The sequence below is a fragment of the Hipposideros armiger genome, unplaced genomic scaffold (genome assembly GCF_001890085.2).
Source record: "Hipposideros armiger isolate ML-2016 unplaced genomic scaffold, ASM189008v1 scaffold_280, whole genome shotgun sequence".
NCBI classification, from domain to species: Eukaryota; Metazoa; Chordata; class Mammalia; order Chiroptera; family Hipposideridae; genus Hipposideros; species Hipposideros armiger.
In genome coordinates this window covers 132,844-160,504 of record NW_017731630.1, presented here as the reverse complement: position 1 = coordinate 160,504, position 27,661 = coordinate 132,844, and the positions used below count along the sequence as shown (strand labels likewise).

Sequence of the window (27,661 nt, the reverse complement as noted above, 5' to 3'; positions counted from 1 at the left end):
GTAAATCTCCCGAGCGCAAGCCTCCTGGCACAGTGGCAGGATTCAGGGCGTGCAGGGGCTGCATGGGGGAGTGGCCAGGTTGGGCCTGGCAACTGATCAGTGGAACTTTCCACATGTCTGGGTGTTGGGGCAGCCAGGAGAAGGCTGCCTTTCCTCAGGGGGAGGAGGGACCACTGGTCCATTGGAGCACTCCAGGGGCACTCAGCTTAACAACTCCATCAAAAGGAAGAACAGAAGGTCCGGCTGTGGCTGGGACGTTAACCCCACACAAACCCAGGGTCCAAGCCCAACATTGAAATTGAAACAGAAGACAGTGCCCCCCAAACATCCCAGATGCAGTTACAGGAACCCCCAAGAAATTGTCTCCTACACAGCGAGGAAGCTGGAGGCCTCTCAGGCCTGTTTGTCCCTCCAGGGGAACCCTGGTTAGGGTGACCTGACAGGCAAAAGCAACGTGAGTGGGACTGGAAGAGCCCAGGCGTCAGAAAGCATTAAATGAGCAGGTACAGGAGTGGCACTTTTGGGGCCCTGGCACTCTACCCTCCAGGCCAGGGGAAAGAGGGCCCGGGAAGTCCCACCCAGGCCCCATTGGAGGATCTGATTGTTGGCCCTTGGGTTCTAGGCCCCCCAATGCCTTGAGGTCCCCAGGGACATAGCCCACATGGGAGTATTTGTGTCGAGATCAAGGCTGGAGGGCTGTGCGGGGAAAGAAGTGCTTGGCTGTTGACCCCAGCAGATGGGTTCTCTGCGGGTGGACAGAAAACCCCGGGGGCAGCGCTACGGCAGTCATGGGGACAAGGGCAGCTTCTGGTGAACCAAGCCACTGCTCCACCTGGGGCCTCCTGGAGCCCCTAGCACAGACGTCCCCGAGAAGGGTCACACTCCCAGGGCCCAGCAACAGTCTGGCCTTCAGGCCATGCGGGATTTGCTGAACCTCAACCTATCAGGCAGGGCATCCAGTGGACTGCCAGCTACTGGGCAGGGGCCATAGTGTGTGTGGGGTGGGAGGGGGGGCAGAACACGTGACTGAGCAAGAAGCTGTGTTATGCAACAAACAGCCTGTGTGTGCTCCAAACAGCTGCTGCAGGGTGGGTGTGGGCTCTCAGGCCCCACAAAGGAGGGGTGGGAAGAGGCGGGGTGCTGCCTTCCTGGAACCCCATGATGTGTGCACCACTGAGGGTTTGCCACTGGCCTGTCCAGCTGTTCTCTGCGGTAAGAAGTGGGAAAAGTGGGCATGAACGCTCACCCCGGGGGCTGGCTCCTAGGCCGCAAGGAGTGGGGGCTGCCACTGAGGGGTCCTGGGAAGCTCCTGCTGTACCCAGCCCCAGGCCCAGCCTGAGTGGAGGCTGTGAGAGGGCTCCTCACAGACCCCCAACGCCGGATGGAAACCCAGCCCTGCAGGGGGCACCAGTCCTGGGAGCTGCAGGCTCCCCTGACTGTGGGGGAAGGGATGGGGGTTGGCTTGAGACCCCCGAAGCCAGCACAGGTGTGCAGGACGTGCCCACCACCTTTCCTTCTCTCCCCATCTCCTTCATGGGGGTCTGTGGGCCTCCTGGCCTGCCCAGCATACCCCCTGATGCCTTTCACGTGGTTTATCTGTCTGGCATCTGCTTTGTAAGATCTGAACTAATAAATCATGACCCTGGCTCCTCACAGACCATGCCCTTGGCCTGACCCTGCCCTGCCCTGGGGTCACCTACAAGACCCCGCCACTTTCCTCGCTCAGCTCCAACCCACAGCATAAACCCAGCCTGATCTGGCCACACGCCTGCACCCTGAACCTGCCTGACCTCTAACCTCTTCCTCCTGCCCACACACTGCCTTACCCACAATCCCAACCTGAGCTCGATCTAGGACCAGGCGCAGCCCATCAGAGCCTCCTTCTTGGCCATGACCCGCGCCCCAGACAGATGCCAGACCCCTTTGATCCACAGCTCTTTACTTCAGACAGTTTCCATAGGGGGCAGGCAGGACCCCAGACCTGCCCTTGAGGTGTCCCCAGTCTGGAGGGACTGACCCCAGCCCTCAAATTGTCGAGGCCTCTGTGAGGCGGCAGGTCCCGGGAGGAGGGCATTTCAAGATGAACATTCTGGGTGGAGGAACCCCCAGGGCCAGGGCCCAAAGGGGCCTGGTCACAGCTTGGGTGGCCTGCGGAGGGATTTCTTCCCTGTACGTCCAGTCACGCCTTCTTCCCAACCCTGGCATGAAGGCTCAGTGTGGCAGGGGTGCAGATGCTGACACCCCACACCTAACCCAGGCCTGTGGTGTCCAGTGAAGCAAGGGGTCAGGGCTTCACTTATTGTGTCAGCTCATGCGGGGCTGACACAATAAGCGGTAGTGGGGGTGTCTGGGAATGGTGCCAGGCTGGTGGGGCAGCAGGTGTGGACAGGGATACAGGTCAATGTTTTCTGAGCAGAGAGGACCTGGGCCAGGACACGGGCTGACAAGGAGTAGGGGAACTGGTGGGCAGTGCAGGGCTGCTGGGTAGCCAGCAGGGGCCAGACAGGCAGGGAGCCTCAGCAGGTTGGGGCAGAGGCTCAGGCAGCAGGCAGCCTATCAGAGCAGCAGCTCACAGGGCTGTGCCAGCGTCAGTGTCCCCCATCAGACCCCGGCTCGGGAGAGGCAAGAGGCAAGTGGGCTGAAAGTGAAATGGTACAGACAGAAACACTGCTGTCACTCTAGGGCACGTGGCCATCACGGTGGTGAGCTCCTGGAGGTGTCTTCGTGTGCATCAGGCCACGCAGTGGCTCCAGGGGGCAGACACTGGCATCCAGCACCAGGCCCAGGGTGCCCTTCAAGTGGAGTGGGCCAGGACTGGCAACAGAGCGGTGGGGTGCCAGGCTCAGGCCCATGACTCCCACCCGGAGGGAGGGCGCTGGGTCCGCTCAACCGGGTGCGGAGCAGCCCCAGCGGCTTGCGACACTCCGGCGCCGGAAGGGACTGTCGGGGTAGACTGGCAGGGGCCGGGAGGGGCTGGCGGGGCGAAGGCGAAGGCGAAGGCGGCGGAAACTCAGGCGCCGCCGAGGGCCCTGTGCGCGGACCAGCAGCGCCACCTGCTGGGAGGATACTTGCGCAGCGGCGACCACGGCCGGCTCGGGGTCACTCTGCAGCTGCCCCAGGTCTGCGGGGACAGGGCAGCTCAGGCAGGGCGGGAGGGAGGACTCAGGACCGCCAAGCGCCCCAGGACTCCTGGCCCTCCGCCCATCCATTCCCACCCACTCCACCCCAGCATCCACCGCCCTCTGGGACCTTGTGCCCTGGCGAGGTGGGTCCTCACCTTGGAACAGGGAATCCACCAGGTCCTGGTTGACGTGGCTGGGGCTGGTGTGATAGACAAGGAAGCCTGGACAAAGGCAAACCCATAAGGCTGACACCATGCCCCCAGATTCCAGAGCTCTGGGCAGGAGGGACAGTGTGACACCGGGACTGCCTCACCTATGAGCACGCTAGCTGCCCGGCGCAGGTGGTCCTGTGGGCTCCTCAGGTAGCCCTGGGTCTGGCTCAGGAATCTGGGCACGTGGCTCGGGTACCAGTGCACCTGGGGACAGAAGGGCTCATGGCAGGACAGGAGAGCCAATCCCACATGGAGAGGAGGTGGCAGAGGTGAGCCCAGGGGCTGGTATCCCCTGGGGAGCCCCCCCCCCGGGGAGCCCCCCAGCAAGAGGTCAGGGCTGGAGGTCTTGGGCCTGCCACCACCTTGGCTGGGAGAGTGAGGAGACTCAGTTTGGGGGCAGTGGTCCCTGGGTCTACTCGGCCAAGTGGGCGGCTGACCACACCCCCTCACTGTCCCTGTGCTCCCCTACTGACCATGCGGTGGCAGATGCGACTCAAGGCCTCAGGGCTGTCGTAATGGGCCACAGTGACCATCTCCTCCAGCAGGCCCCATCGCAGGGCGTGGTCACAGCGCGCCAGGGTCCACTCTGAGCTCTGGGACATGGGAAGGGAGCAGGATTAGGGGTCCAGAAAGTGGCAGAGGTGTGGGCAGGATGAGGGGTGGAGAAGCCCAGGGCAGGAGGCCCAGGAACCTGTGAGCCCATGACACCTGTAACAGGGTCCCTTGGGGAAGTCCCTGACCGACCATCTTAGGAGATACAGCCCCGTGGGATGGGTGGTGTTGGATGGGGACAGCGGTGGGACAATCTTGGGGGCGGCTGACCTCAGAAGCGTCCAGGCTGGGGTCATGCAGGCACAACAGCAGCGGCACGAGACTCTTCAGTACCAGTTTCCGCAGGGGGCCTCGGAGCCCCACCCGGAGCCCGCCCCGACCCCGCCGCACCAGTGTCCCAAGGAGCCCGACTGCAGAGGCGCGGACCGAGTCCCGAGCCTGCGTGGGAGGGCCCAGTCAGGGGGAGTCACGAGGGAGAGGGTTTCAGAAGGGATGCCGTCTGGGCACAGCGAGCCGGGGCCTGGTGGGGGAGCCCGGGGAGAGGGGCGGGGCCTGAAGGGGCGGGGCCTGAAGGGGCGGGGCGGTGCTCACGTCGTCCAGCAGCCGTGGGAGGCGCGGCCCCAGTTCTGTGCTCAGGAACCGCACGGGCGCCCGTGGCCGCAGCAGGAGCCTCCTCAGCGCGCCCAGCGCGGCCCCCACAAGCCGCGCATCGCCTTCGCCCAGCGCGCCCAGGAGTGCGGGCAGCAGCACGCTCACGTGCCGCACCTGCGGAGGCAGGGATCGTGGGGAGCCGCTCGCACACCCCCGCTCAGTCCTGGCCGGCCCAGTCCCTCACCTTCCGGCGGTTCAGCGCGAGGTGGCCGAGGCCAAGCAGGCCCAGCCAGCGCACGGTGGGCTCGGGGTCACTCTGCCAGGCGCTGAGTCGCTCCAGAATGACCTCCTCCCGCAGAAGCCGCGCGGTGGGCCAGCTTTGCAACAGCTGGGCGGGGGACACGTGGTCAGGACGCTCGCGGTCCCGGTGCTGGCGGCACCGCTTAGGGGCCAAGTCCACGGTCACCCCTCATCACCCATCCCGGAAAAAGGCTCACCCCGGTGAAGAAGGCTATAGCCGTGAGGCGCTGCGTGTCATCGGCGCTGTGCAGCCTGGGCAGCAAGTCAGCGAACAGGCCTCGCAGGTGGTGGTCCGCGTGGGCCACCATGGCACTGGGATGGGGCCAAATGGCAGCTCTCCCTCCGTTTAGGGACTCACCCCTGGAGAAGCCCCCACCCGACCACCCTCATGCCCTGGCCTCTTCCCCCACTCCCCTGTGCCACACCTGGCCAGCAGCAGGACACCCTCCAGGTGGGTGTGGGCTCCCACCAGCTTCCTCCAGCCTCCAGCCTGCTCCATGCATGTGACCACCATACGACTGCCATCCCCGGTGAGCAGGGCTTTCAAGGCCTCCACTGTGCAGCTGGGGGTGGGGGCAGCGGGCAAGAGGGCAGTGAGGGCAGGGAGGGCGCTGATCCAGCCCTCAGCTCCCCCAGTGTGCAACCCTCACCTGGCGTGGCTGTGCCGTGGCCCTTGCTGGGATGGGGTCCAAACCTTGGAGGTGTTGGGGGAGCGTGCGCCCCGGGCCAACTCATGCAGCTGCGTGACCAGCACAAGGAGCAGGTGCGGGTAGAAGCCGCGTGTAGCGCCCACGCAGCCGGACACAGCCAGCATCTCCCCAAGGGCGCGAGTGGCCTGTGGAACAAGTGGCCCGCCCAGGCTCAGGTGCACCGCAGACAGTACGAGGACAGAGCCTCAGGTACTTGAGGGACATTATGGATGTGTGTGACTCAGGCAACACCCTGCTGCCCAGTCTCCCTGTGGCCCGGCTTGCCCACCCCCTTGGGCCAGCGGTAAGGGCAATCCCCTGGCAGTCCTGGCTGGAGTCACCTACTGCCAATGCCTCCAGCTCAGGTCCAGCCGCGCCCTTTAGCGCCCACAGCAACTGCACCAGCACCTGCCCATTCACGCGCTGGTTCCGGCTCAGGCTGCGCCACAGCTCTGCCGCCGCCCTGGGGGTATGGGGCGCCTGACTCAGGGTCCGTGCTGGCATGCAGGACCCCAGGTCAGGGTGGAGGCAGCCACTAGGACTCCAGCAGGAGTGGGGGGGCAGGTAAAATATCCTCTCCCCCTACATCATTTCCAATCCCAGAGGAATAAAATAAGTGCCATCTGTGCAGACCACAACAGACCATGGTCCACTCAGAACCCTCTTGGGCCAGCGACAGACAAACCTGGCATTATACACAATCATGTAGAGAATAAAATCAGACAACTTCTTCTATGGTGAATTAAACCATAGAAGCCACCTGGCTTACACACCCTGAGGCTGGACTACAGGGGCGACCTGGAGGGAGAATGCAGGCCCCAAGCCAGGAACCCAGTACCGAGAACCCTGACGTGGAAGGGGTGGGAAAATGGAGGGGGGCAGGAGTAGCGGGGAGAGAATTTGGAGGTTCTGTCCCCTCCACGACCTGCCCCACCGGGGCCAGACTCCATGCCAAGCGGGAAGGGGGAAGGGGGAAGGCAGCTGCATGGGGATGGGGATGGGAGGGTGCAGCCCTGGCGGGTTACCGGTCCAGGGCCAGCGAGCAGGGCAGCAGCGCGCACACGACATCCTGTGCGTGCTCCAGGGCCAGCGCGCTCAGCACCCGCAAGGCTGCCCGTCGGGGCCTCCCCTCGGCCAGGCTGGGCACCTGCGCCAGCAGCCCCAGCACCAGGGCTTGCACCTGACGTAGAGAGGCAGAGGTCAGCAGCCAGGCCTCCTTGACCCCAGCATTACCCTCTGTATCCCCTCCGGGCAGGTGCAGCCTGAAAGGGTGTCAGTGTCAGGCTGCCCGCTCCAACCCCAACCTTGGAGGGCACAGGGCAGGAGTCTCTGGGGCAGAAAGCGGGTGGGGGATGACCTGGTCCTCCAGCCGCTCCCCCTGGGCTTCCAGGGCTGAGGACAGGGTAAGCGCTGTGGCCTGCGTCCCAGCAAAGCCAGCCTCTTCCAGGCAGGCAGCTGTATACAATGCCAGATCAGCCAAGGCCCCCTCCTTCCAGGAACTCTGCGGGGCCTAGGACAGGGTGGGTAGGGTGTGTCAAGTCCCTTGCCTCTCTCAGTTCTCCTCCCCAGGCCCCCTGCTAGCTCCCGACAAAGTCCCCATGTCCTCCTGTCATTCCCCAGCGGTTCCCCAGCCCTCATAGCCTCCGTGCCTCCCCCCAGTTCCCTTCCCTGCTGTGCCTCCCCCCAGTTCCCTTCCCTGCCCCACCAGGCTGGTCCCCTTGGCCTCCCTTCCCTCCCACTCACCTGATAGGGCCCCTCAGGGGCTGGCTCCTGTGCATGGGGCAGGGAGCAGGGCTCCTGGGCAGCTGTGGGGCTGGCAGCTACACGCCCAGGCTCTGTCTCAGGTTCAAGCTCAGGTTCAGGCTGAGGGTCCTTGGAAGGGAGTCTCACGGGCTGTCCCTGACTGGCCCGGATCCCTTCAGCCAGGGCTGTCAGGGTTAGAGCCCCAACAGGGGCGCCCCGGGCCCGGCCCCGGCCCCACACCCCCCCAGCCATGGCTGCCTCAGTGGGGCCCAGCCTGCAGCACCTGCCACTGGTCCTCCCAGGAAGTTGTGCCCAGGCCTGACCTAGAAGCAGGTCCTGGAGGGGGCGGGACCAGGGACAGGCGTGGTGGCCTGTAAGTGATCTCTATGTGGGAGAGGGGAGTTGGGGAGCCACACAGAGGTTTCCCCGGGCATGGTGCCCACGGGGGGCTTATGAGAGGTCCTCCTGCCCTGGCTTCTGGTGCTGAGCGGCCAGCCTGAAGCCTGAGGGTCTGCAGTCTGGCTTTGCCCATCAGGGCCCTGGGGAAGGGGCATGATTCCCAGGAGATGGCGGGTTTGCAAGGGGAGGGGAAGGGTCCTTCACCCTGATCTCCAACCCGGCTGAGCAGGGGTATCCGGCAGGTGTGGACAGCCTGAGGAGGCCCCAGCAGGGTCCAGAAGTCTAAACCCAGCCCCGAGCTGAGTCCTGGCCTGATTCAGCCCTAAAGAAGCAGTCCAGGCTGGGCCTGGGCCAGGGGCTGGGCTGTCCCCTCTGCATTCCAACCCAGCCAGACATCCTGGGGACAGGGATGATTGGGAGAGCTGTCGCCACCTCTGAGCTCTGGCAGTCCTGGGGCAGAGCAAGTGAGGTGAGGAGAGCTGCACCCGCCTCCTCCCAGGGCTCTTGCAGGTGACTGCCATCATTGGGGTGGGCCTTCTGCGTCCTGCACAGACAGTTCTGAGGGGCCCTCTCCCCCCAGTGCTGGACCACAAGCTTCCTGGGTCCTGGCACCTAGGGAGTACACAGCTGAGACATGGTGACCTATGGGTACCTGGGACCCGGTTTTGGCGTGTGTGTCTGTGTGTGTCTCGCCAAGCCTCATGCCTCCCCAGGGCTGGCCTAACCGGGCCTCTGCCCCCAATCCCCATTGTCAGTTTAACCCAGCGACACAGCAGGCGCTGCCCAGCCTGACCCCAAGGAACCAGAAGAGCCGGTTGGGTCACATACCTGGGGCAGGCGGAAGTGCTCCAGGAAGCGTCCTAGCCAGCCAGTATTCCCCCACACCTTCCGCCCGCCCTTGCCACCTCCTGCTGCCCCGATGGGAGAGGCCCAGGCCCCGCCCTCTGTGTCATGCAGAGCCTAGAGCCTCTCCTGAGCGGGTTCTCGGGAGCCTAAGTTGACAAAGCCGGTGGAGACCCAACTAGCTTGCCTGTAGTCACGGCCGGCCCAGGACCACTGGCCCAATTTCTTTGGTGGCTCTAGTGCCACCTGACGTCCTTCTCTCCTTCCCCAGGGCTGCTAGGTCAGGAGCTGGGTCCACAAGGCCCAGGTGGGGCTGACCTTGCGACAGATGCCAGGGTCTGGAGAGAACCAGATGGATGGAGACCAGGGAAACAGGGTCCCCAGGGCAGAGCTGTGCAGGGCTGGTGGCAGCAGGAGGGGACACCTGGGCCCAGGGCAGTGCTCTTGGCAGATGTGGGAGCCACCCCTGGACACAGGAAACCCCAAGCCCCTTTCTTGCACCTCCTCACCCGGTGGCTCCAGCTCCTGAGCCTCTAGCAGGGAGAGGCCTTCCGCAGGGACTCCCCCAGCTGCTGGCTGGACACCAAAGCCCTCCCCTTCCCCACAGCCTTGCCCTCTCCAGGCTTGGCTCTGCCCCCGAGGTCCAGCTCCCTAAGCTGGCCCAGCCCCAGCCTTGGCCTAGTTCCCAGCCACCCTGAGGCCTCAGCACAAGGCTGTCTCCCCATCCGGGCTGGGCCTGGCCCTTCCTGGGAGCGTGAGCCCTCATTCTTGATTCCCAACTCCAGCCACCAGAAGGCTCTTGGGGTCAGCGAGTAGCAGGCAGGGTGGAGAAATGACACATGACGAGTTGTTGGGGGCAGTGAGTGACTCGTGTTAATTTCGGGCAGTCCCACCATTGGGCTCTCACTGGGGGCCTCTAGCACCCAGTCTGTCCACCAAGGCCTGCAGCTTCTCAGACAGCGCCACCTGCAGGGAGGAGAGGAGGGGACAATGGGTGGCAGTAAGGGCAGGGGACATACAGGGCTGGTGCCAAGGTGGGTCTTCCACCCACCTGGTACGGCTCAGGCTGCTCCAGCCTCTTGTGTGCGGGGCTGAGACGGCTCAGGGACAGTTGGGCAAAGGCTCTCGAGTCAGCCAGAGACGGGAGGGGCTCACACAGCTGGGGGGAAGAGAGAAGGGGTTGGCTCAAGGTCAGGGGGCAGGGGTCGATTTGGGTTGCAGGTGCAGACTAAGGGGGTGGGTGGGGTGGTCACCTGTCCCTCCTGGACCCAGAGTTGCAGCAGCGGCTCCACGCGGGACGGCCTCACAGTACAGGACTCCTGGGCCCCTCGAGGCCAGACTCTCAGCTCCTGGCCAGCCTGGGGTGGGGTCTCCTCTGCCAACTGCAGCAAGTCCAACAGCAGGGACCCTGCATATGCGTGTGGGAGGGACACCAAGAATAGTATAGGGGGCTGGGGCCTTGAGGGGGGCTAGTGGGGTGGGAGGGCCTCACCATCGGAGCCCAGGAGCCGGAAGGCAGCCTTGCTCCCAGGCAACGTCTGCTTCTCGGGGTCCTCTGTCAGCTTCATGCGTGGCTGGCCTCCCACAGACACCAGCTGTGGGGACGAGGTGTTTGGAGAGCTGGACCCTTCCACCCCAGCCCATGATGCCCCTGGCTCACCCCCACTGAGCCCCAGACCCTGTCTCCACCTTGTAGACGCAGCCCAGGGAAGGCTGGCGGGGACAGGTGACCACGCTGGTGCCAATGCCAATGAGGTTCACCTCGCTGCCCTGGAGGATGAGAGGGGAGGGGGCGCTAAGCTTGCAGCAGGGGCCCTTCCAGCCACCCTGTGCCTGCCCACTGCCTGCCCCAACCCCCTGTCCAACCCTTGTCCCAACCCAACCCCTGCCCCACTTCACCTCCTGGGCCAGTCGCGCCAGCTCTTCCTCGTCAATGTTGTTGCTGACTGCGATGGGGACCAACTCCAGCCAGGGCACCTGGAACCTGGATTCGGGGGGAGCCCCTCAGAAGCTTCTGATTCACCTGGACTCCCTCCCTCCCCCTCCCTGGGAGAATCTGCCCGCAGCCACCTCGCCCTGGCCTCCCCACCAGGGCCACAGTGTCTCCACGGAGGTGGCGGACTCAGCTCCTCTCTGTGGGAAGGGCACAGTCCCTCCCTCACTCTGCCCCAGAGAAAGTCTCCCAGCAGGCACAGCCCCTCCCAGGGACTCACTGGGCCGCAGTGGTCCTGAGGCGCCCGCGGACCTCCCGGGCTTGCTGAAGCAGGTCACCGCTGTCCAGTCTCACACCTACAGCCCGGTAGCCCAGCTCACCCAGGGCCAGGGCTACCGCCAGGAAGTTAGGAAGACCACTCCTGCGGGCAGGACAAGAGGATGGGGGGCTGCAGCTGCTCTGCTGAGCCCCCCTGGGGCTGCCTGGGCCTCACCTCTGCACGCTGTAGGTGTCCAGCAGTCCCTGGAAGGCCCGAGGAAAGGCCAAGGCATAGGCCACAAAGGCCGCCCGTTCACCGGGGTGTGGCTCCTGTATGCCCAGCCCCAGGTGGGCACACACACGCTCCAGCCATGCCTCCACACAGGCGGCCAGGTCCACCCTGGGGCCCTGACCAGCAGCTGGAGCCAACATCTAGGGAGAGGGGTCAGTGAAAATGGGGGACCCAGAGTGCAGGGTGGGGCCTGCTTCGCCTGGGGTTGAGGATCTGAGCAGGGGTGCTGCCACCCACCAGCCAGCTTCCCAGTGTCGCTGGTGGGCCACGCATGGCATCTGTCTTTGTGTAGGGCAGCAACTGGGCCCCTGCCCCAGGCAAGGGCGGGCCTTGAGCGTAGCAGGGCAGAGGGGTACTCACTGGGTCAGGAGGCACCTCAGTGCCTGAAAAGGAAGTGACGAAGGAATGTGCCAAGGTTCCTGCCACTGGGACACCACGCAGCTGTCCCGCCAGCACGTTGCTGCTGCCATCAAAGCCTAGGCCAGGGCATCGGGCAGGGTTGGGGGACTTCAGGCAGTGGGGCAGGGGCCCTGGGGCGAGTCTCCTCCTCCCTCCAGCCTTAACTCCCTCCCCACGCCCTCACCGCCCAGGTAGCTGTAGGTAGAGGCTGTTAGACCCCCGTTGGGGCCCTGAGCGCGCCGCAACCCCATCTCCAGCAGCCGCTTCTCTGGCCCAGCTATCAGGCGAAGCCGCGCCGCATTGGTGGCGATGAGGCTGTGGGGAGCAAGGGGACAGGGGACCCTGGGCGAGGGTCTCAAGGCAACCAGGCCCGACTCCTCTTCGAGACCCTGTGCCCCACCCACCGAGCTCGGAGCCACGCCCACACTCGCAAGAGTGGGTCCCCGGGAATGCTGAGCTCAGTCGCGCCCCGGGCTGGTCAGTCCCACCTGGCATAGCTGACCAGGCAGAGGAGCGGCGTCTCCAGCAGCTGCACGACCAGGAGCGGCCCAGACACCTGCAGCAATGGCACCTGCGGGGAGGGTGTCAGCTGCGCGCCGCCCAGCCCCGCTCAGGCCCACCCCTCCGTCCAGCTCAGCCAGCACTCACGCCGGGGAAGGCGAGGGAGCCCTCGGGCAGGGCCCGCACTGTCACCCCGGAGCAGTCCAGGCCCCGGAGGTGCTCGAAGAACGCGGGGTCAGTGTCTGGAGGCAGCACTGAGGCCAGGAACTGCACGTCTGTGGGCGAGAGGCCCGCGTGGGCTGAGGCGAGTGCGCGCTGGGGGGAGCTCGTGGCAGAGACATCTTATGCGGCCGGCGGAAGGGGCCTCGTCGGGGGCTGGTCGGGCGGGAGGGTCCCGTCTGGGTGGTGGGCTGCAGGCGGGGAGGGGGCCCCGGGGGTACCTGCGTCCCGCAGGCGGAAGGCGCGCAGGAAGCGCACGCAGTCGCGCAGCCCCGCGGCCAGGGCGAAGGCGCCGCCGAACGGGCAGCGGCGGAAGAAGAGCTCGAATTCGGCGGGGTCCCACGCCCGGCCCGCACGCCAGTAGCCTAGCGCCATGGTGGCCTGGTACAGGTCGGTGAGCAGCGGCTGTGCCGCCGCTCGCCCCTCGGGATCCTGCTCCGCCGCCATCTCGCCCCGACACCCGGACTCCGACCTCCCCGCCCCGACACGTGACACCGCGCTCCCCAATGGCCGGAGCCGAGAACCAGGAGCCCGGAGGGTGGGGATACCCAGGGAACAGCCTCCTGACACAGAGGGAAGGGTTTCAACGGCTGAGTGGGAACGTGCCCGCGGTCCCAGGGCGTCCCAGCTCTTCACTCCTTGGAGCGAGGTCCCCTCCAGGCCCCGCCCCCGCGCCCAGAACTCCTAGCAGCGGTGCCGAGGGCAGTGGTGACTCCACCTCCAGCTAAACTTTGCCCCGGCCCCACCCACAAGCCAACCCAGGCCTGGAGGCAGTAGAGGTGATTCTAAAGTCAGCTGGCCCATGGCTTTGGGGTCCTGCAACCTAAGCCCCACAGGAGTCCTGTAAAACCCTTACGGTAGCCTCAAGACCCTACCATCAAGAGGGGCAATCCATCCCCATTTGGCTCGAGGCCCTGGAGGACACCAGCTCTGACCAGGACAGCAGCCCACACCTTCCTCCCAAAGAATGGCTGTCTCACTAGCCACGCCGGACAGCAGTGCAGCGGAGGGGCCATTAGTGGCACAAGTACTGCCCAGGCAGGGCTGAGGGCAGGGTGCAGGCAGGACAGCAGGCCCGACTCCACAGGGCAGTTAAGTTTGTCATGGGCTCCTTCCGGGTTTCCAGCTGTGGACCAGAGAGGCCACACAGGGGGTGGGCAGTGGGGTGTGTGTGTTTGGGGGGTGGGGCACGGGTGCGCCTCAGAGCCAAGGAAAACAGCCCAGTGTTCCTAGAGACAGTGGGCACTGGCAGGGTCTCACATGCAGGGCCAGGTTGGCAGCTGGGGCCTCTCTTTCCTGCACAGCTGCTCGCTAGCACTTTTGCTCAGCTGGAAATGGAGCTGAGAGAGACAGTGCAGAGGACGGAGGGCGGAGCTGCCTCCTGGGCCCGAGGGAAGGATCCAACGCAAGCTCTGCTCCTGGTTTCAACAACGTGACCGGAGTGAAGACAGGAGGGAGGCTGGGAGACAGAGCAGAGAAGTGGCAGGCAGAGGGGTGAGCTAACCCGGCTGTAAGGAGGCTGTGCAAAGGCCAGGGGAGAGGCCGGCCATGGCCCCTGGGACCACCGGTGTAGGAGCAGGGACTCTACTGAGGCCTGGGGCCTGGCAGTGCGGCTCACGGAACGCTGCCCACCCCCAGGGCCCAGACCAGGACAGGAGCCAGAGAGCTGGGTCTCACTCAGTCTTTAATGGCTGCAGGCCAGGCCCACGCCCAGGCCCAGTGCGTGCTTAGATCTTGTTGAAAGCAGCAATGTCCACGCTCTGCACCTGGAGAGAGAAGAGGCCAGTGGTCACCTGGGGCCATGTCGCCAGGCCCACCCACTCCTGTCCCCTGCAGACCGCCCCGTGGAGGCCCGCCCACTCACGTGCTCCTCGAACTTGGTGATCTCCTCTTCCAGCAGGTCGGTGCCCACCTTGTCGTCCTCCACCACACACTGGATCTGGAGCTTGCGGATACCGTAGCCCACGGGCACCAGCTTGGAGCCCCCCCAGGTCAGTCCGTCCAGCTGGACTGAGCGCACGCAGGCTTCCAGCTGGGCCATGTCCGTCTCGTCATCCCACTGGGGACAGAGAGGAGGAGAGGCTGGGGCAGGAGCCTGTGACACCAGGGGAGCCACCCCCAGCACAGCAGAGCAGTTCTCGCAGGGCCCTATGAGAGGCCCGAGTTCATCCCCGCCCTGCCCCGTGTCTCTTTCCTTAGCCCAAGGTTTCTGACTTGGCTCTCAAGTGCCACCAGGATCCCAAGGCAGGGGGAGGTCGGAGGCAGGCCACTCACGGGCTTGACGTCCAGGAGGATGGAGGACTTGGCCACCAGCGCGGGCTTCCTGGCCTTCTTCTCTGCGTACTGCCGCAGCCTCTCCTCTCGCAGCCGGGCGGCCTCCTTGTCGTCCTCGTCGTCACTGCCAAACAGGTCGATATCGTCATCCTCGTCATCCTCCGTGGCAGTGGCTGCCTTCTTGGTGGGGGGCTCCACTTGGCGCATGGGGGACACGTGCTGCCGAGGGGGAGTGGAGGCTGAGACCCACGCACCCTGGCTGGTGGGCCTGGAGGACACGGGACCCTGGGCCTAGGGTACGCTCACCTGGGTCTGCGGGGCTGTGGCCCGGTGAGCAGACGAGCCCTTCTCCAGCACACTCAGCCGGGCCTCCAGCTTGCAGATGGCCTGCTGCAGGTCCTGCACCACTGCAGGAGTCAAGGGGGCTGGTCAGGGGACTGGGACCGGGCTGGAACCCCTCCCCCCACCACCCATCAGAGCCAGGGCCTCACCGCCTCGCAGGCTCTGGTTCTCCACCTCCAGGCTGGCGATGCGGGTGATGAGCTCACTGTGGTCTCCGCCAGGCCCGCTGGAGGCCGCTGGGCCTGAGCTCTGCAAGGCAGGGGGAGGGTGAGAGCTTGGCACCCCAGCCTGTGCCTAGGGTCCCCCCATTCACAGCCACTCAGAAGCACAGCCCTGAGCTGAGTCCACCTGCCATGCTCCTCCCAGGAGGGGTGGACCACGGTGACACTCTGAGCTAAGTGGAAAGGGCCCAGGGCAGCCCCAGCACGGAGGAAGCGGGAACTCAGAGCCATGGCCACCACTGCCCAGTGGAATGGGAGGAAGCAGAGGACTGATGGTCCCGGGGGCAGCAGGAAGGAGCATGCCCGAGGTACAGTCACCCTGCAGCAGCCAGCATAGCGCCCTGCCTCCTTGGGCCACGCATCCACCAGCTGGCTCACCACGCCCGCCCTTGAGGGCTCTGGGTGACCTAGGAACCCAAGCCTGGCCCCCATCACCTGACCCACACAATGTTGCCCAGGGAGCTCACATGCAGAGCACCACAGCTCAAGCCTGAGTTACACCCCAGGGGCCTACATGCACATGTGAGGTTGTTCAACAGGGTTCCCAAGGCCCTTTCCTGAGGGTCGCTGTCGCCCTCCAGTGTCCAATCACAGAGACCTGGGCCTGAGGCCCACCTGCTAAGCAGCCACAGGGCAAGCCACGTGGCCTCCCCCTACTCTGTACTCCCCCAGACCATGGTCCCCACAGAGGACAGGCCGCCAGGTGTCTGGCTCCCTGCCATTGTACTGGGCAGTGCAAGGCCGACACTGTCCCGTGACCCGCCCACCAGCTTGCTCCTAGCAGAGCTGGCCCAGGGCGGACAGGGCGCTGTGTGGCTAAGGAGCGCTGACAAGCCACTGTGACCAGGGTGGGTTCTGCTCATGTCACTCCCCGCCCTCAGCTCAACTCAGTCCCCAGCCTCCTTCAGTCAGTAAATGGCACACCGTCCACCAGCAGCTCTCCAGGGGTCCCCCTAGACCACCCTCACCCACAGGCACGAGGTCCCCTCTCCGGCCTGTTTCCCACAGCACTCAGCTCCCAATGCCCTAACCCACTAAGATCCCTGATGGCTGCTGTCATGCAAGGATGAAAGCCAGAACCTCCCACTCCTGCTGGCCCCAGCTCAGCAGGTTCCCTCCCAGGGCGCGGTGCCCCGGAGAAGTGAAGCAGGTGCTGGGGCCTCAAGCCCCACGTGAGCAGTGCTACCAGGCCTCTCCATGAAGCCTCTGCCCTGGGACTGCTGCCCCCTGTCCACCCCCCCACCCACCAAGCTCATTCCAAGGCAGGGAAGCGACAGCCAGGGAGCCCAGGGCTCCCGCCCCCAGCAAGGCGGGCCCAGGCCATCTAGTCCAGGTACAGCCTGGGACAGCAAGCCAAAGGCAGCACTGCACACCAAGGTTTTGAATCCAGAACTCTCCATTCCCATGCCTGACGCTGAAGGCTGTGAAGGGCACTGAAGGCTGTGTCTGCTGAGCGCCAGCCCACGCAAATCTGAGCCTGGGCTGGGCCAGCACCGTCCTCCCGGGGTCCCTGTGAGCAGCTGAATGACGTTCCTCTAACATTCATGTGGAAAGGAGCTTTTCTGAATGTGGGGTTTTTACAGTGGTGATCCAGTTATAATGAGGGCATTAGGGTGGTCCTAACCCAATGACTGGTGTCCTTACAACAGACACAGGGAAGATGACACAAAGACATGGCCAGAAAACGGCCATCTGCGTGCCAAAGGAGAGAGGCCTCAGAAGGAACCAACCCCGCTCACACCTTGTCATTGGACCCCAGCCTTCAGATTGTAAGAAAATATATGTCTATTGTTTACGCCATGGGCTCTGTGGTGCTTTGAATGTTAGAGGCATGTCATTCAGCTGCTGACAGGAACCCGGGAAGGATGGTGCTGGCCAAGCCCCAAGCATACTGTCCCCAAGCCCGAGCAGCATGCCACAGCTTTCCCCAAAGACCAGGACCCAGAGCCAACCCCAACACAGCCAGGCCCGAGCGCAGGAGGGGGAGTTCTTGTAGCTCAGAGCTGCTGAGCCCCCAGCTGGCACCCTAGGTGCAAAGACCTCGTGACACTTGGGTCCCTTGTCTGCCCGGCCTGAACCTGGTCGGGTAGAAGGCAAGGCAGGAGCAGGTAGGGGCCAAGCGCACAGTAGGGCCTGCTGGGCGGTGGCCCCACTTCCTGGGAGACACCTGCCCAAGACTGCCCAGCCTGTGGCCCGAGAACTGGTCCACCTGAACCAGCTGTGCAGGCAAGGGGCCTCACATGGCAAAAAGCACTTTGCAGGTGTGATGGGGTTGAGATGACCCTGGATTACCCAGGTAGGCCCAGTGTCATCACAAGGTCCGTACATGAGACAAGCAGGGACAGAGAAGGGAATGGGACAGGAGCAAACATCAGTCATGGCGCTGCTGGCCCGAAGCCACAGGCTAAGGATTATAGGCAGCTTCTCAAAGTTGGAGAAAGCAAAGCAATGGATTCTCTCCTGGGGTCTCCAGGAGGAGGACAGTTGTGTTGACACCTGTCCCTCAGGGTCAGGACACACCCTTGCGTCCCATAGGGAGAACGAAGTCCTGGCTCCGATGGCCAGGACGGTGGAGCAGCAGTTCTGCCACCTCCTAGGGACAAGCTCCTCGGCCAGGCTGGGGCAGAACTGGACAGGGCTGTCCCCTCCTGACCCCACCTGGGACGCAGAGGACAAGATGGGCTGCAGGGTCCCTCCCCGGGCCTCACATTCACAGTGGTGCCGATTCTGACTCGAACTCCACACTCTCTGAACCCTTTCTGGGGAGTGCAAGGCCTCGGGGAGAGGCAGACGCCAGCCCCTCTCATGGTCGCAGGCGAGTGGGGAGAGAGACCCGGGTGAGCATCAGCAAGCAGGCAAGAGGCCCGGCAAGGACGCGGGCAGAAGGGTCCCAGGCCTGGGTCCCGGCAGGAGCTCAGCGCTGCACACCTCGCCCTAACTGCTCCAAAGGGCAAAACCAGCAGTCGTGGGGGAAGCGGGCGTGCCGTTGGCGTGAGGGCGGCCGCACTAGCGCGCCGGCAGCACTCAGGCCGCGGTACTCACTCCAGCCAGGGATTTCTGGATGTTCTCTCTGGCTCTCGCAATGTCCCGGAGGATCACGCTGGCGCCGTTCTCCTGCAGACAGTGCAGAAAGAACCAGTCTTTTTTTTTCATTAAAAAATTTTAACTTCCAAAAAAAAAAGGAGCCCTTGGTGGAGAGCGGGAGTGTGGTGCGCAGAACGAGAGCTCAGCAGGCAGAAGCACAAGGTGCCGGAGTCTTGCAGCCGAGGCCACAGGCCCAGCCCAGGCCCAGGAGACAGTGGGGGGCGCGCTGTCCCTTGCTGCGACAGGAGCAGGTCCAGCACCCCAGGAGCCAGCCAGGGCCACCCCTCCGAAGACCCCACCACACCTGGAACAGCCGCTGGGCAGAAAGTGCCTGTCCTCCTGGTGCCGGCAGACACCCAGTGGTCCCAAGTGCAGCCCATACCTGGCGCGAGGAGCCAGCCACAGGCCCGTTCATCTGCTCGTAGAATTTCCTCTCCGCATCGTCATACTTGAACTTGTCGAACCAGATCTTCTCGTGCACTAGAAAGTTTGTGGCCATTTTCCTGCTGGGAGGGGAAGGAGAGGCTAAGACAGCCTGGCCCGCACCAGCACCCCTGCCAACAGCCCCGGGCACCAAGGGGCAGGTAGGCCGTCCCAGTACTTGGGCGACAAGGGCTCCAGGTGCCTGGGCAGAGCACGAGTGTTCTCAGCATGGACCGCAAAGTCTGTATTTCCCCCCATCCCCATCCCAGCACGGCTTCCCTCAGTGCCCAGGCCAGTCCCAGGCCTGTCCCCAAGACCAGCGGCTCTCAGAGTGTTGCCAGGAACCTCTGGGGGTCCCCAAGGTCCTCCCTTTTCCGAGCACACTCCTGTGCCAGGCCGGATTTATGTCAGTCAGACAACGCACACCCAGTCTGAACGCAGCACAGGTGTGAGGGAACATCGCCTCTGAGCCAGACACTGATGGGATTCCTGAGATGTAAAACCAGGCCCCTCACTCATCCACTGAAGGCTTTCCAACAACGTGTTTTCAATACTAATGTCTACCAATAAGTTTACTCATATTATTTTTTGGGGGGGATTACTCTTTTTTAATAAATGCTTTTAGCATTTGTTTTAATTGCAAATGCAGTAAAAACCGATAGATGTGACAAAAGCTCTTTGGGGTCCTGAGACCAGTAAGCTTGGGAACTGCTGCTCTAGACTGGGACAAGCCACATGCAGCCCAAGAGCCACACCCAGCCCAGCACTTTGCAAGTCGCTGCTCTGCCACGCACACACCTGTCTGCCATCTGCTGCTTTCCCGCCGCTCGGCAAGGTGGGGAGCAGCCAGACCTGGGCCTGCAGAGCCCTTCCTGTTCCTCGCCAAATGTGACAGACACGGACCCCAGGCCATCACTGGACCTCGCCAAGTGTCCTCTCAGTGACAAGAGGGGGCGGGTCCCATGAACCTCCTCCACCACCCCCACCCCCTGCCTGAGGAGCAAGACCACCATGAATCACCCCCCACACACTGCCTGATGGGACATTCCCCCATGAAGGTGTCGTCCCTCACACCGAGGCTGGACCCTGTGAATCCAGCAGGTCAACCCCAGAAAAGGGCAAAGCCAAGGGGCTCCTGCTGGGATTCCGGGGCCCAGCTGCCTATACCCCAGCCCCTGCTGCACTCCCTTGGGTCCAGGCACTGGCCTGCTCCCGCCCCTGGCCTCCAGAGACCACCGGTGGTGCAAGCCCCCAGGCCTCAGACTGAAAGCAAGTCTGCCTTCCCCAGCGGTGTCCGTCGGGCGCAGGCTGCGTGATTGGCCATGTTCTGGTGGACCCGAGACACCCACCTTACCTCAGTGGTGGCCAAGGACAACAAGGGAGCAGGGGTGGATGACAGGAGGGGCAGGCAGGTGTGTGCTGCCTCCCACGTCCTGCCCCAGTGGGGCCCAGGAGCCTTCAACACTCCCCTGGGAGTTGCCTAGCCAACAGGAGATCCAGTGTAGGGCAAAGTCAGCACTGTGCCAACCCCTTCCCTCCCCCAACAGCCCAGAACTGTGACCCCCAAGGGGTGACCCTAGAGGCTGCACTGCCCAACCCATTCCTGTATCCAACTTAGCCGGGTCCAGGTGTCTCAGGAACAGCCCCGCGGGGGGGACCAGGGAGGGGAGCACCCGCCTAGCACATTTCTCCTACTTGGGTCTCAGGCTGGACACAGATGGGCCAGCCCGGGCAGCGGGTCGGTGAGCCAGAACCGTGGCCTCGAGGCAGCAGGCCATGCGCACAGCTTCAGCAGCATGGTAGCGGCACTCTGCACTGTCGTAGGTGGGCTTGCTGAGCCAGGGGGCCTCAGCGTCCTTGTGCAGGAAGTACCAGTAGGGCAGGGTCGAGGGAACCACCCCATCAACCCGCCGAGGCCCGGCCCGCCGGCTCCCCACAGCGTTGCGGCCCCGCCGGTCTCTGCGGCCCCGCCTGGCGCCCTCAGCCTGGCTGCCTCGCTCTTGCAGGTGCACCTTCCCGGGGGGGTGGCCATCAAACAGGGCCTCGTAGAAGCCCCTCTCGGCTGCGTCGTACCGGGGCTTCTCCAGCCACACCTCCTGCACCAGGGCCTGCAGGCTGCCCAGCGGGGGCTGGCCGTTGGCCGGGGGGCTGGGCTGGCGGGTGAGGGCCAGGTCGGGGGCGGGTGCCCGCTGGCTTGTGTCGGGAGTCCCCTGCCTGTTGCTGCCCTCTGCAGCCAACAGCAAAGCCTGAGACCACTGCACGAATGCCCGCTCGGCCCGGTCGAAGGCAGGCTTGTTGACCCAGATGCCCCAGGTCACGTGGTGGCAGGCCACCTGGCTTCCGTGGGTGCAGGGACCTTTGGGGGCCAGAGCAGGCGGCCGGGCTGCCTGGGCAGCCACGTCTGCCAGCCTCTGGTGGTAGGAGCTCTCAGCCTGATCGAAAAGTGGCTTGTCCAGCCAGACGTGGTCGGCCGAGAGGCCCACGAGGGCTAGGTCCACCTGACCGAGCCAGTTCTTCGGGGAGCGCTTCCTCTTCTTCTGCAGGGGCCTTGCCCCATCGCAGCCCTTCCCAGGGTCGCCCCTGCAGCTGCTGGGGGCCGCTGCCTCCCACACCTCCTCGGTGTCCTGCTGGCCGGGCCCATTCGCAGTGGGCGCCTCGGCCAGGCGCTGCTGGGCAGTGGCGGCTCGCATGGCCTCCTGCTCGTAGAAGCGCCTCTCCGCGTCCCCGTACTTCTGCTTGTCCTCCCAGACGGTCTCCAGGGCGCAGGAGGCCTTCCCGCTCCTCATCTTCCACGCAGCGTTAAAAGCAAGACAAGAAGGTGGTTGAGCACAGCAAGCCTGCCCCTCCCACGCAGCCTGGCTGCGAGGCTGGAGGCCTGGATGCTTCCCAGGGGGAACCATCAGGCAACATGCAAGGACCCCAAGTCTAACCCAAGGGAGCACACTACAGCGATAAACTAACACCATACATCTGAGTGTGTAAACATATGTATTCTTGTAACTACAACTCGTATTTCTAATCCAACGTGCATCCATGCTCTCCAAAGAGGTGTGGACAAGTTTCCAAACCCCTCTGGCCATAGGAACTTCTCACAGAATCTCCAGGCAGGCTTGCCCGGTAAAATACACAATGCACTCAGTGAATTCACTTTCATGTGAACAACAAATAATCTTTAGAATAAGTACGTCCCACAAAACACGAGACTCACTTATAATGACAAATTACTTGTGTTCATACGAAATTGAAACTGACGTCCTGTTTTGCTGAGTCCAGCCACCTCCCCTGAGGCACTGGTTTTCCAGAAAGCACTTGATTGTCTAAGGATGGCTCATCACAGTGCGCCCAGCCGGAGTCACCTACGCCCACCATGGCCACAGCACCATCCAGAGCATCCCACAGTCCAAGAGGAGCTGCCTAGGGTCTTATACAGGAGCCGGCCTCACAGTAGGCAGCTGGGAGCAGAGGGCCCCACCCCGACAAGACCATATCAGGGAAGACACCAGACACCATGCTGGTGACATCTAAAGGGACGAGCCCAGTGGCATAGGCCGTGAGTAAGAAGCAGGCTCCGTGGTCAGCGCCTCCGATCAGGAGGCGATCAGCTCACACCTTTGCATGTGCTAAACTAAAGGGCCACCAGGAATCTCTGAGCCCCAGGACGTCGGGAGGCAGGAACCTCAGCCTCCTTGCAGGAGGTGGCCCGAGCCGTCCGCTCCTAGGGCAGCTGGCCTGACAGCAATGGCCTCACTCCCTGCCACACCCCGATCCTGCTGCTGGCATAGGGAGCTCCCACTCTGCTACCAGGCGTGGTGCTGTGGAAAGGCTGGTGCCCACTCTGCCGACCAGACCAGATGCTGAGGGGCCCTCCTCTCGGCAAGAAGAGAGGAGCCAGCCTGCTCTGATGACGTGCCCAGGGATCCCAAGCTCACGCAGCTGGCCTGTTCTAGAGGGCTGGCTGTGACCAGCACAGGGACTCCTTCCCGCCACAGGCCTGACTTGGGGTCCTGCTCCCCAAAGCAGAAGCATCCTGCTGACTTCCCAACACTGACCAAGGTGCTAACCTGCCAGGGGCTGACCAGCTACCCTCGGCCATCCCCACGGCCCCTGCTTCTGTGGGTCGTTGGTGGAGTCTAAGCGAGGGCAGACCCCCCTGGGCCCTCATCCCCAGGGGACAAAGTCTCCAGAGGGAGGGCAGCCTTCCAGCCTGGAAGGGAAACCCCTCCCCCAAACAAAACCAAAACCCGACTCCAATTACCTTGGGGACGCGTGGACTAAGTCCCACACTGCCTAGCACTTCAGGGAGGTTCCTCCTTGTCCTCTGAGGGGTGCTTTGGGGGCCTCTAATGGCACATGCCCCAGGCCTCTTCCAAGGTCCCAGAGAGGAGCCGGGGCCGCCCCCGGGCACCTTCCTGCCAGGCTGGCAGCAGATGCAGTAGTGGGAGGCAGAGCATTGTGACATCACCCACTGTCTCTGAGGGGGTGGCAGGCTGATCAGGCAGGGCTTGTGTGCCCTCTGACCTCTGACGCCAAGACCCCTCGGCCCTGCCTACAAAGCTGGACCCCTTGTGTCCAAGCCCTGCCAGGGTTGCAGCTCTGTGCCCTGCCTACAGTCCTGCTCAGGGAAGGAAGCACCGAGACCTGCTGCTGCTGCTCCACCCAACGGATCAGGGCCAGAGCCACGGCAAGCCCAGCTCCAGTTACAGATGGTCAGAAACCAGCAGCCTGGTGAGCCAGGCCCCACACTCCCCAGACGCAGTGTTGGCTGTGCTGGGGGTTCTCGGGCTCGGGTGAAGGGCGCACGGGACAGGTGTACTTACTTTCGCTCTGACCTCCTAGGACAGCATGAAGAGAAAGCAGCAAGTTAGAGGCATTCAGATAGGGCGGCACTTTCAGGAGCTGCTCGGTGAGGTGGCGTGCAGGCGAGTTTGGGGGGGGGGGAGACACGGTGAGCACTGCAGACCCACCACCAGGATGCCAGGAGGCGGCCGGTGCGCCCGCTCAGGTAGCGAGGCTGTCATCACTCCAAACAGGCATCCTGGGGTTCCCCTTAGCTGAAGCCCAGGCAGACCCTGGAGGCACCATCTGAACAGCCCTCCGACCTGTTCCTCGCTCCGGCCGAGGCCATCTGGGGACAGGCGAGCCAGCACCCTGAGCCCCACACTGTCCACCTGGAGCTGTGAAAGGACCCAGCCCCGCCCCATGCTGTCACTGGTTTAGGCTGATCCCCAAAGCAGAAGCTCTGATAAAGTGCAAGATGACAAGGACCACTCCAGGGGTCTCAGCAGCCACCAAGCCCCAGGGCCAATGCTGAAACAGGGTGCCACCAAGGGGCTCTGAGAGACACAAAGTCTTCCCCGTGGGCACAAAAAGATAGGGCTTTTAGCCCATTCACAGATGGGGAAACAGGCCACAAAAGCTAGGGGCCATGCCCCAAACCCACAGCAGGGAGCTGAGAAGCTGACTCTAGGGAGTCCCACTGGGCACAGATGACACGCTCTGCCCACGGCGCCCTGCCCCGGGGCCCCCCGCAGCTGCTCAGTGACTAGAGCTCTTAAGAATCTGTCTCCCTTCTCCAATGGGAGCTCTGCCACCCAGGTCCCTGCATAGCATCAAGTCACTAATGGACAGGGATGTACAAGGTGCCCTGCAGGTGTGGACAGACAAGCGGGCCCTCAGGGTGCACAGGTCCTGGGCAGGCTCTGGGGGGAGAAGGGCTCTCTGCAGATAGCAACTGAGCATCACCTGGGGAGGCTGGTCACAGCTGAGAGCAGTGGAGAGCCACCCAGGGTGAAGCCAATGCTGGGACAGGGCCAGAGCACTCACAGCAACACTTCCGGCTCGCCCTGTCTTGCTGCTAGGTCTCCCAAGACAGCAGAGCGGCAGACGCAGGAGCCCACCTATTTATTTCCTCTACTTCCCTTGTCCCAAGCGCCTTGCATTCCATGAGGACCCGCTGAACCGAAACCCCATCTCTCCTGGTAGAAAAGCAAGGTGGAATCTGAACACTTCCCTCTGAGGTCAGAGACCTGCCTACAGCTCTCCAGCTAGGACACCGCGTTCCCGCAGGGACAGTCGGACTCTCCTCTCCCAGGGTGTCTCCAGGCAGCAGTGGCCGCAGCTCGGAGGACAGGAAAACTCACAAACACCAGAGCAAGGACCAGAAGTGGCCTCAGGAATCCCCACCGGCGGCTGGCTTGCTCACCTGCAGGGCCAAGAGCCGACGGCCCCCCACTGCAGCCCAGCCCTGTCCGTCAGGCACACTGAGACCTTTCTCATAAATGGGGCTCTGCCTCGCCAGCTTGGGGGTCTACGGTTTGGGAGGCCCCAGCGGGACCACACCCTGCCTGGCCACCAGGCTGACAGTTGAGGTGGTACTGGTTAGAGATGACCCCTCGTCTGCGACACTCCCAGCCCAGTGCCTGGCACAGTCCACTCTTGGCTGCACGGAGGTGGCCAGTGCACCAAAACATGTCCAGAGCCTCTGGGGGCCACGGGCCCTTCTCGGCCAGCCAAGCCAGAAGGTGCCAGCACCAGAAACCCGGCCACAGCCCCCAGCCAGGACACTCCTGGCTAGAGGGCCCTGAAGTAAAGTGAGGACGTGGCCTGGCAGAGCTATGTCCAGCTTGGTGTCAGGGCCTGGGACACTGGGCAATAGGGAAGGTTTCTGGGAGGGGCCGGCCCCTCCCCTGGCTCCGCCCTCCACACGCCTTTCCACCCTCCAGACACTGCCCATGCAGCCCACAGCCCTCTCCCCATCCCAGTCACACAGGGAGGAACTCCCAGATTGTATGCCCAGGGGTCACAAAATGTCCACCTGCCACAGGAAGTAGGACTGGCACGAGCAGGCGTGGTGTGCTGCTCTGCCACTGTAGGTGAGCAGCGGCACTGACCGCACAGCCCAGCTCAGTTGCAGACGGCCGGGGTGCTGTCTACCTTCCTTTGGGGGACACCACAGCCCCAAACTCCTACTCAGGCTTTCTGACCTCTGCTTCCTGGGTAGTTTAGCCACACTCAGAAATGCCCACCCGTCCTGATGGCAGGAAGGGAGCACCCGCACCCTCAGGGCTCACACTGTGGAAGCCCAAGTCACACCCCAGGCTGACAATGGTCCCGCCTCAAGCCACAGCCTGTCATTTCTATTTCTGTCCCAGTCCGGTGGAGCACCACCGGACCAGCCAGGTCCCTGCGTCCTTCCCTTGGGGTACACAGGCTCTGCATGTGCTTCTCTGACCCGTCCGTGTACACGCTTAGTGCGTGTCTCCAGGCCTCTCACACAGCTGGGACGCGGGAGTAGGGAAGCAAGGCTCCGAGTCAGTGAGGCGAGGGACTGGGGTCCCGGTCTTCTCCCTCCAACGCCTTTACTGCACATCAGTGTCTTGCTGCCACCCACTTCCAACACACATCATCTTAAAACTACCAGCACAGGGCCAGGGCTCGACAAATACTCAGGCCAGCATTTCCTGCCTGCGGCCCCTGAAAAGCTGACACTAGTACGTGACACGCTGGAGGACATTCTTTTCGTGCATCTTTTAAAACATAAAAACACCAGCCAAGCACATCTGCCCACCTATGCTGAACCCTGCAGCCTCATCCAGCTCCCCAGCAGCAAAGCCCAGGAACCAGCCCCCAACAGGCTTCTCCAGAGGGCAGTGGTCCTGGCCCATCGAGGGCAGGAAGGGACCCGTAGCTAGGCGCTTACTCCGCCAGGCTCCCATGAGCCCCTCAGCAGCCCCACTGCACAGTGAAGAAAGGGAGGCCTAAGCTGGACTGGCACGGGGCCCAGAACACTGCCCTGCAGAGGTGGCACAGAAAGCCTACTCCTTGGTTTGTGGCCAGGCGCTCCATGAGAAGGCGCTTTCTCGGGCGTCACTCTGTCCACGGGGCTGGGCACAGGAGGACTCAGGAATGACCAAACTGCATCTGAACCCACACACTTACTGACCCGGGGAACCTAGGGTGTTACAGCTGCTCCTGTGAGAGCCTGGTAAAGACGTCCCTCCCTGCCCCATGCCAGGCCCACGCTCAGAGGGGTTACATGCCAGAGTCAATGTAAGAGACACCCGATCAGGCAGGGGCCACCCCAATATTTCTCTTGCTCTGGAGTGGCCCTTCATTCTGGAAACTCTGACATGCAGCCTCCATGGGGTCCCCACCCCACTGCACCCTTGGATCCAGCATCAGCCTTTCCTTTCTTGCCCGTTTTCCAGGAAGGCATCACCCTCCCCTTCGGAGGCTGGCTTCAACGTCGCCTCCTGCCCGGACACCTGAACCAAGTCAAGACCCCCGGTCGCTCTCAGAAAACCCTGTGCTTCAGTCACGCAGCAGTCTCGTCCTCATGCCTTCTCGTCGAGGTTCCACGAGGGTTGGGCCCGCACCTACCCCCCTTGGTCCAGAGCCGGCGTGCAGTAGGTGCTTAATAAGCGCGTGCTGGACAGAAGAAGGTCTACAGGCCTGGGCCACAGCTGGGCACATCCTGCTGTCACCCACCGAGACAGAGGGCCAATGCCGCCCCCACGCAACCCCGCCACCTTCCGGCCCCGGCAGCCGCAGCGCTCGGCCGGCCACGTGGGCCGCGGGCCCCGCCCCTCTGCGCCCGCCCCGGGAGCCGCACTTGGCCCGCTGCTCCTCAGCCCGCACTTCGGCGGCCCTTGCGCCTCGGTCCGTCACGGCGCAGAGCCGCAGGCGCAGCCCGGGTCGCCCGTCCCCCGGCCCGTGGGGCCTCCGCGGCGCGTGCGGCTCCTTCGGCACGGGCCGCAGTACTCACACGCCAGCCAAGGACGCGCTGACCAAAGAAGAGAGTTCGGCGGCGCGAGACGGCTGAGGAAAGAGAGGGTGCGGCGGCGCGCACGGGAAATGAAGCGGCGGGCTCTACCACGCGCCGCGGGCTGGGGAGCAGGGGAAGCGGCGCGCGCGCGCGCCCCGCCCCGCCGCCGGAGCCCTCCGCGCGACTCTCCCAGCGGCTGCAAAGACAGAAGCCAGACGGAGACCACCACGGGGCTCGCTGTCTCCCGAAGGAGCCGGAGCAAACAGCGGGGAACAGGGCCGCAGCCCGCCCGCCCCTCCTGCGCTGCCGGCCCAGTGGACTCGTCGGCACGGGGCGGAGTTGACCGGCCGGCACGCGCCTGGTGACGCGCGAGCGGGGCGGAGCCAGCGCGCCTGCGCCCCCGGAGCCGGCGAGACAAAGGGGAGGGCCGCGGCCGGCCCCGCCCCCAGCGCCCCGCCTCGCGCGGCCGGCCCGGCGGGCTTATGGCTCTTGCGACTCCG

At 63.9% G+C, this 27,661-nt stretch overlaps 4 protein-coding genes across 13 annotated transcripts in view; 1 reads left to right on the top strand and 3 right to left on the bottom strand.

The window, feature by feature from the left end:
• Nucleotides 1–1,922: 1,922 nt before the first annotated feature.
• On the bottom strand, nt 1,923–9,203 carry MROH6 (maestro heat like repeat family member 6). Its single transcript, XM_019657790.1, has 14 exons — nt 7,210–9,203; nt 6,824–6,976; nt 6,492–6,646; nt 5,812–5,929; nt 5,428–5,612; nt 5,203–5,340; nt 4,975–5,089; nt 4,722–4,865; nt 4,478–4,651; nt 4,157–4,324; nt 3,808–3,927; nt 3,436–3,538; nt 3,278–3,343; nt 1,923–3,121 (listed from the first exon to the last, which is right to left on the bottom strand). The coding sequence occupies exons 1-14, from the start codon at nt 7,459–7,461 to the stop codon at nt 2,886–2,888; spliced, it is 2,127 nt and encodes a 708-aa protein (XP_019513335.1). The 5' UTR covers nt 7,462–9,203; the 3' UTR covers nt 1,923–2,885.
• A 98-nt stretch (nt 9,204–9,301) lies between these two features.
• On the bottom strand, nt 9,302–13,632 carry NAPRT (nicotinate phosphoribosyltransferase). The gene is made up of 13 exons (XM_019657792.1): nt 12,275–13,632; nt 11,982–12,109; nt 11,822–11,904; nt 11,518–11,648; nt 11,295–11,410; nt 10,878–11,074; nt 10,665–10,805; nt 10,351–10,435; nt 10,141–10,221; nt 9,944–10,046; nt 9,705–9,859; nt 9,503–9,610; nt 9,302–9,417 (listed from the first exon to the last, which is right to left on the bottom strand). The coding sequence occupies exons 1-13, from the start codon at nt 12,498–12,500 to the stop codon at nt 9,355–9,357; spliced, it is 1,617 nt and encodes a 538-aa protein (XP_019513337.1). The 5' UTR covers nt 12,501–13,632; the 3' UTR covers nt 9,302–9,354.
• An 87-nt stretch (nt 13,633–13,719) lies between these two features.
• On the bottom strand, nt 13,720–27,464 carry EEF1D (eukaryotic translation elongation factor 1 delta). 10 transcript variants are annotated; one of them, XM_019657785.1, is made up of 10 exons: nt 27,162–27,457; nt 23,215–23,229; nt 20,093–21,183; nt 18,357–18,480; nt 17,933–18,004; nt 14,819–14,918; nt 14,634–14,734; nt 14,328–14,546; nt 13,918–14,112; nt 13,720–13,819 (listed from the first exon to the last, which is right to left on the bottom strand). In XM_019657785.1, exons 3-10 carry the CDS (start codon nt 21,181–21,183, stop codon nt 13,781–13,783), a joined length of 1,941 nt encoding a protein of 646 aa, XP_019513330.1. In that variant the 5' UTR covers nt 23,215–23,229; nt 27,162–27,457; the 3' UTR covers nt 13,720–13,780. The 10 variants fall into 10 exon arrangements, with proteins under 10 accessions (XP_019513330.1, XP_019513329.1, XP_019513331.1 ...); XM_019657784.1 differs by lacking the exon at nt 17,933–18,004 and having other exon boundaries at nt 18,279–18,480; nt 27,162–27,464; XM_019657786.1 differs by lacking the exons at nt 20,093–21,183; nt 23,215–23,229 and having other exon boundaries at nt 27,162–27,270.
• The window catches only part of TIGD5 (tigger transposable element derived 5), a 3,519-nt gene continuing 2,757 nt past the window's right edge, over nt 26,900–27,661 (top strand). Inside the window, exon 1 of the mRNA XM_019657768.1 lies at nt 26,900–27,229. Coding sequence (XP_019513313.1) covers nt 26,900–27,229 — 330 coding nt within the window. The remainder of the gene's footprint in view (nt 27,230–27,661) is intronic.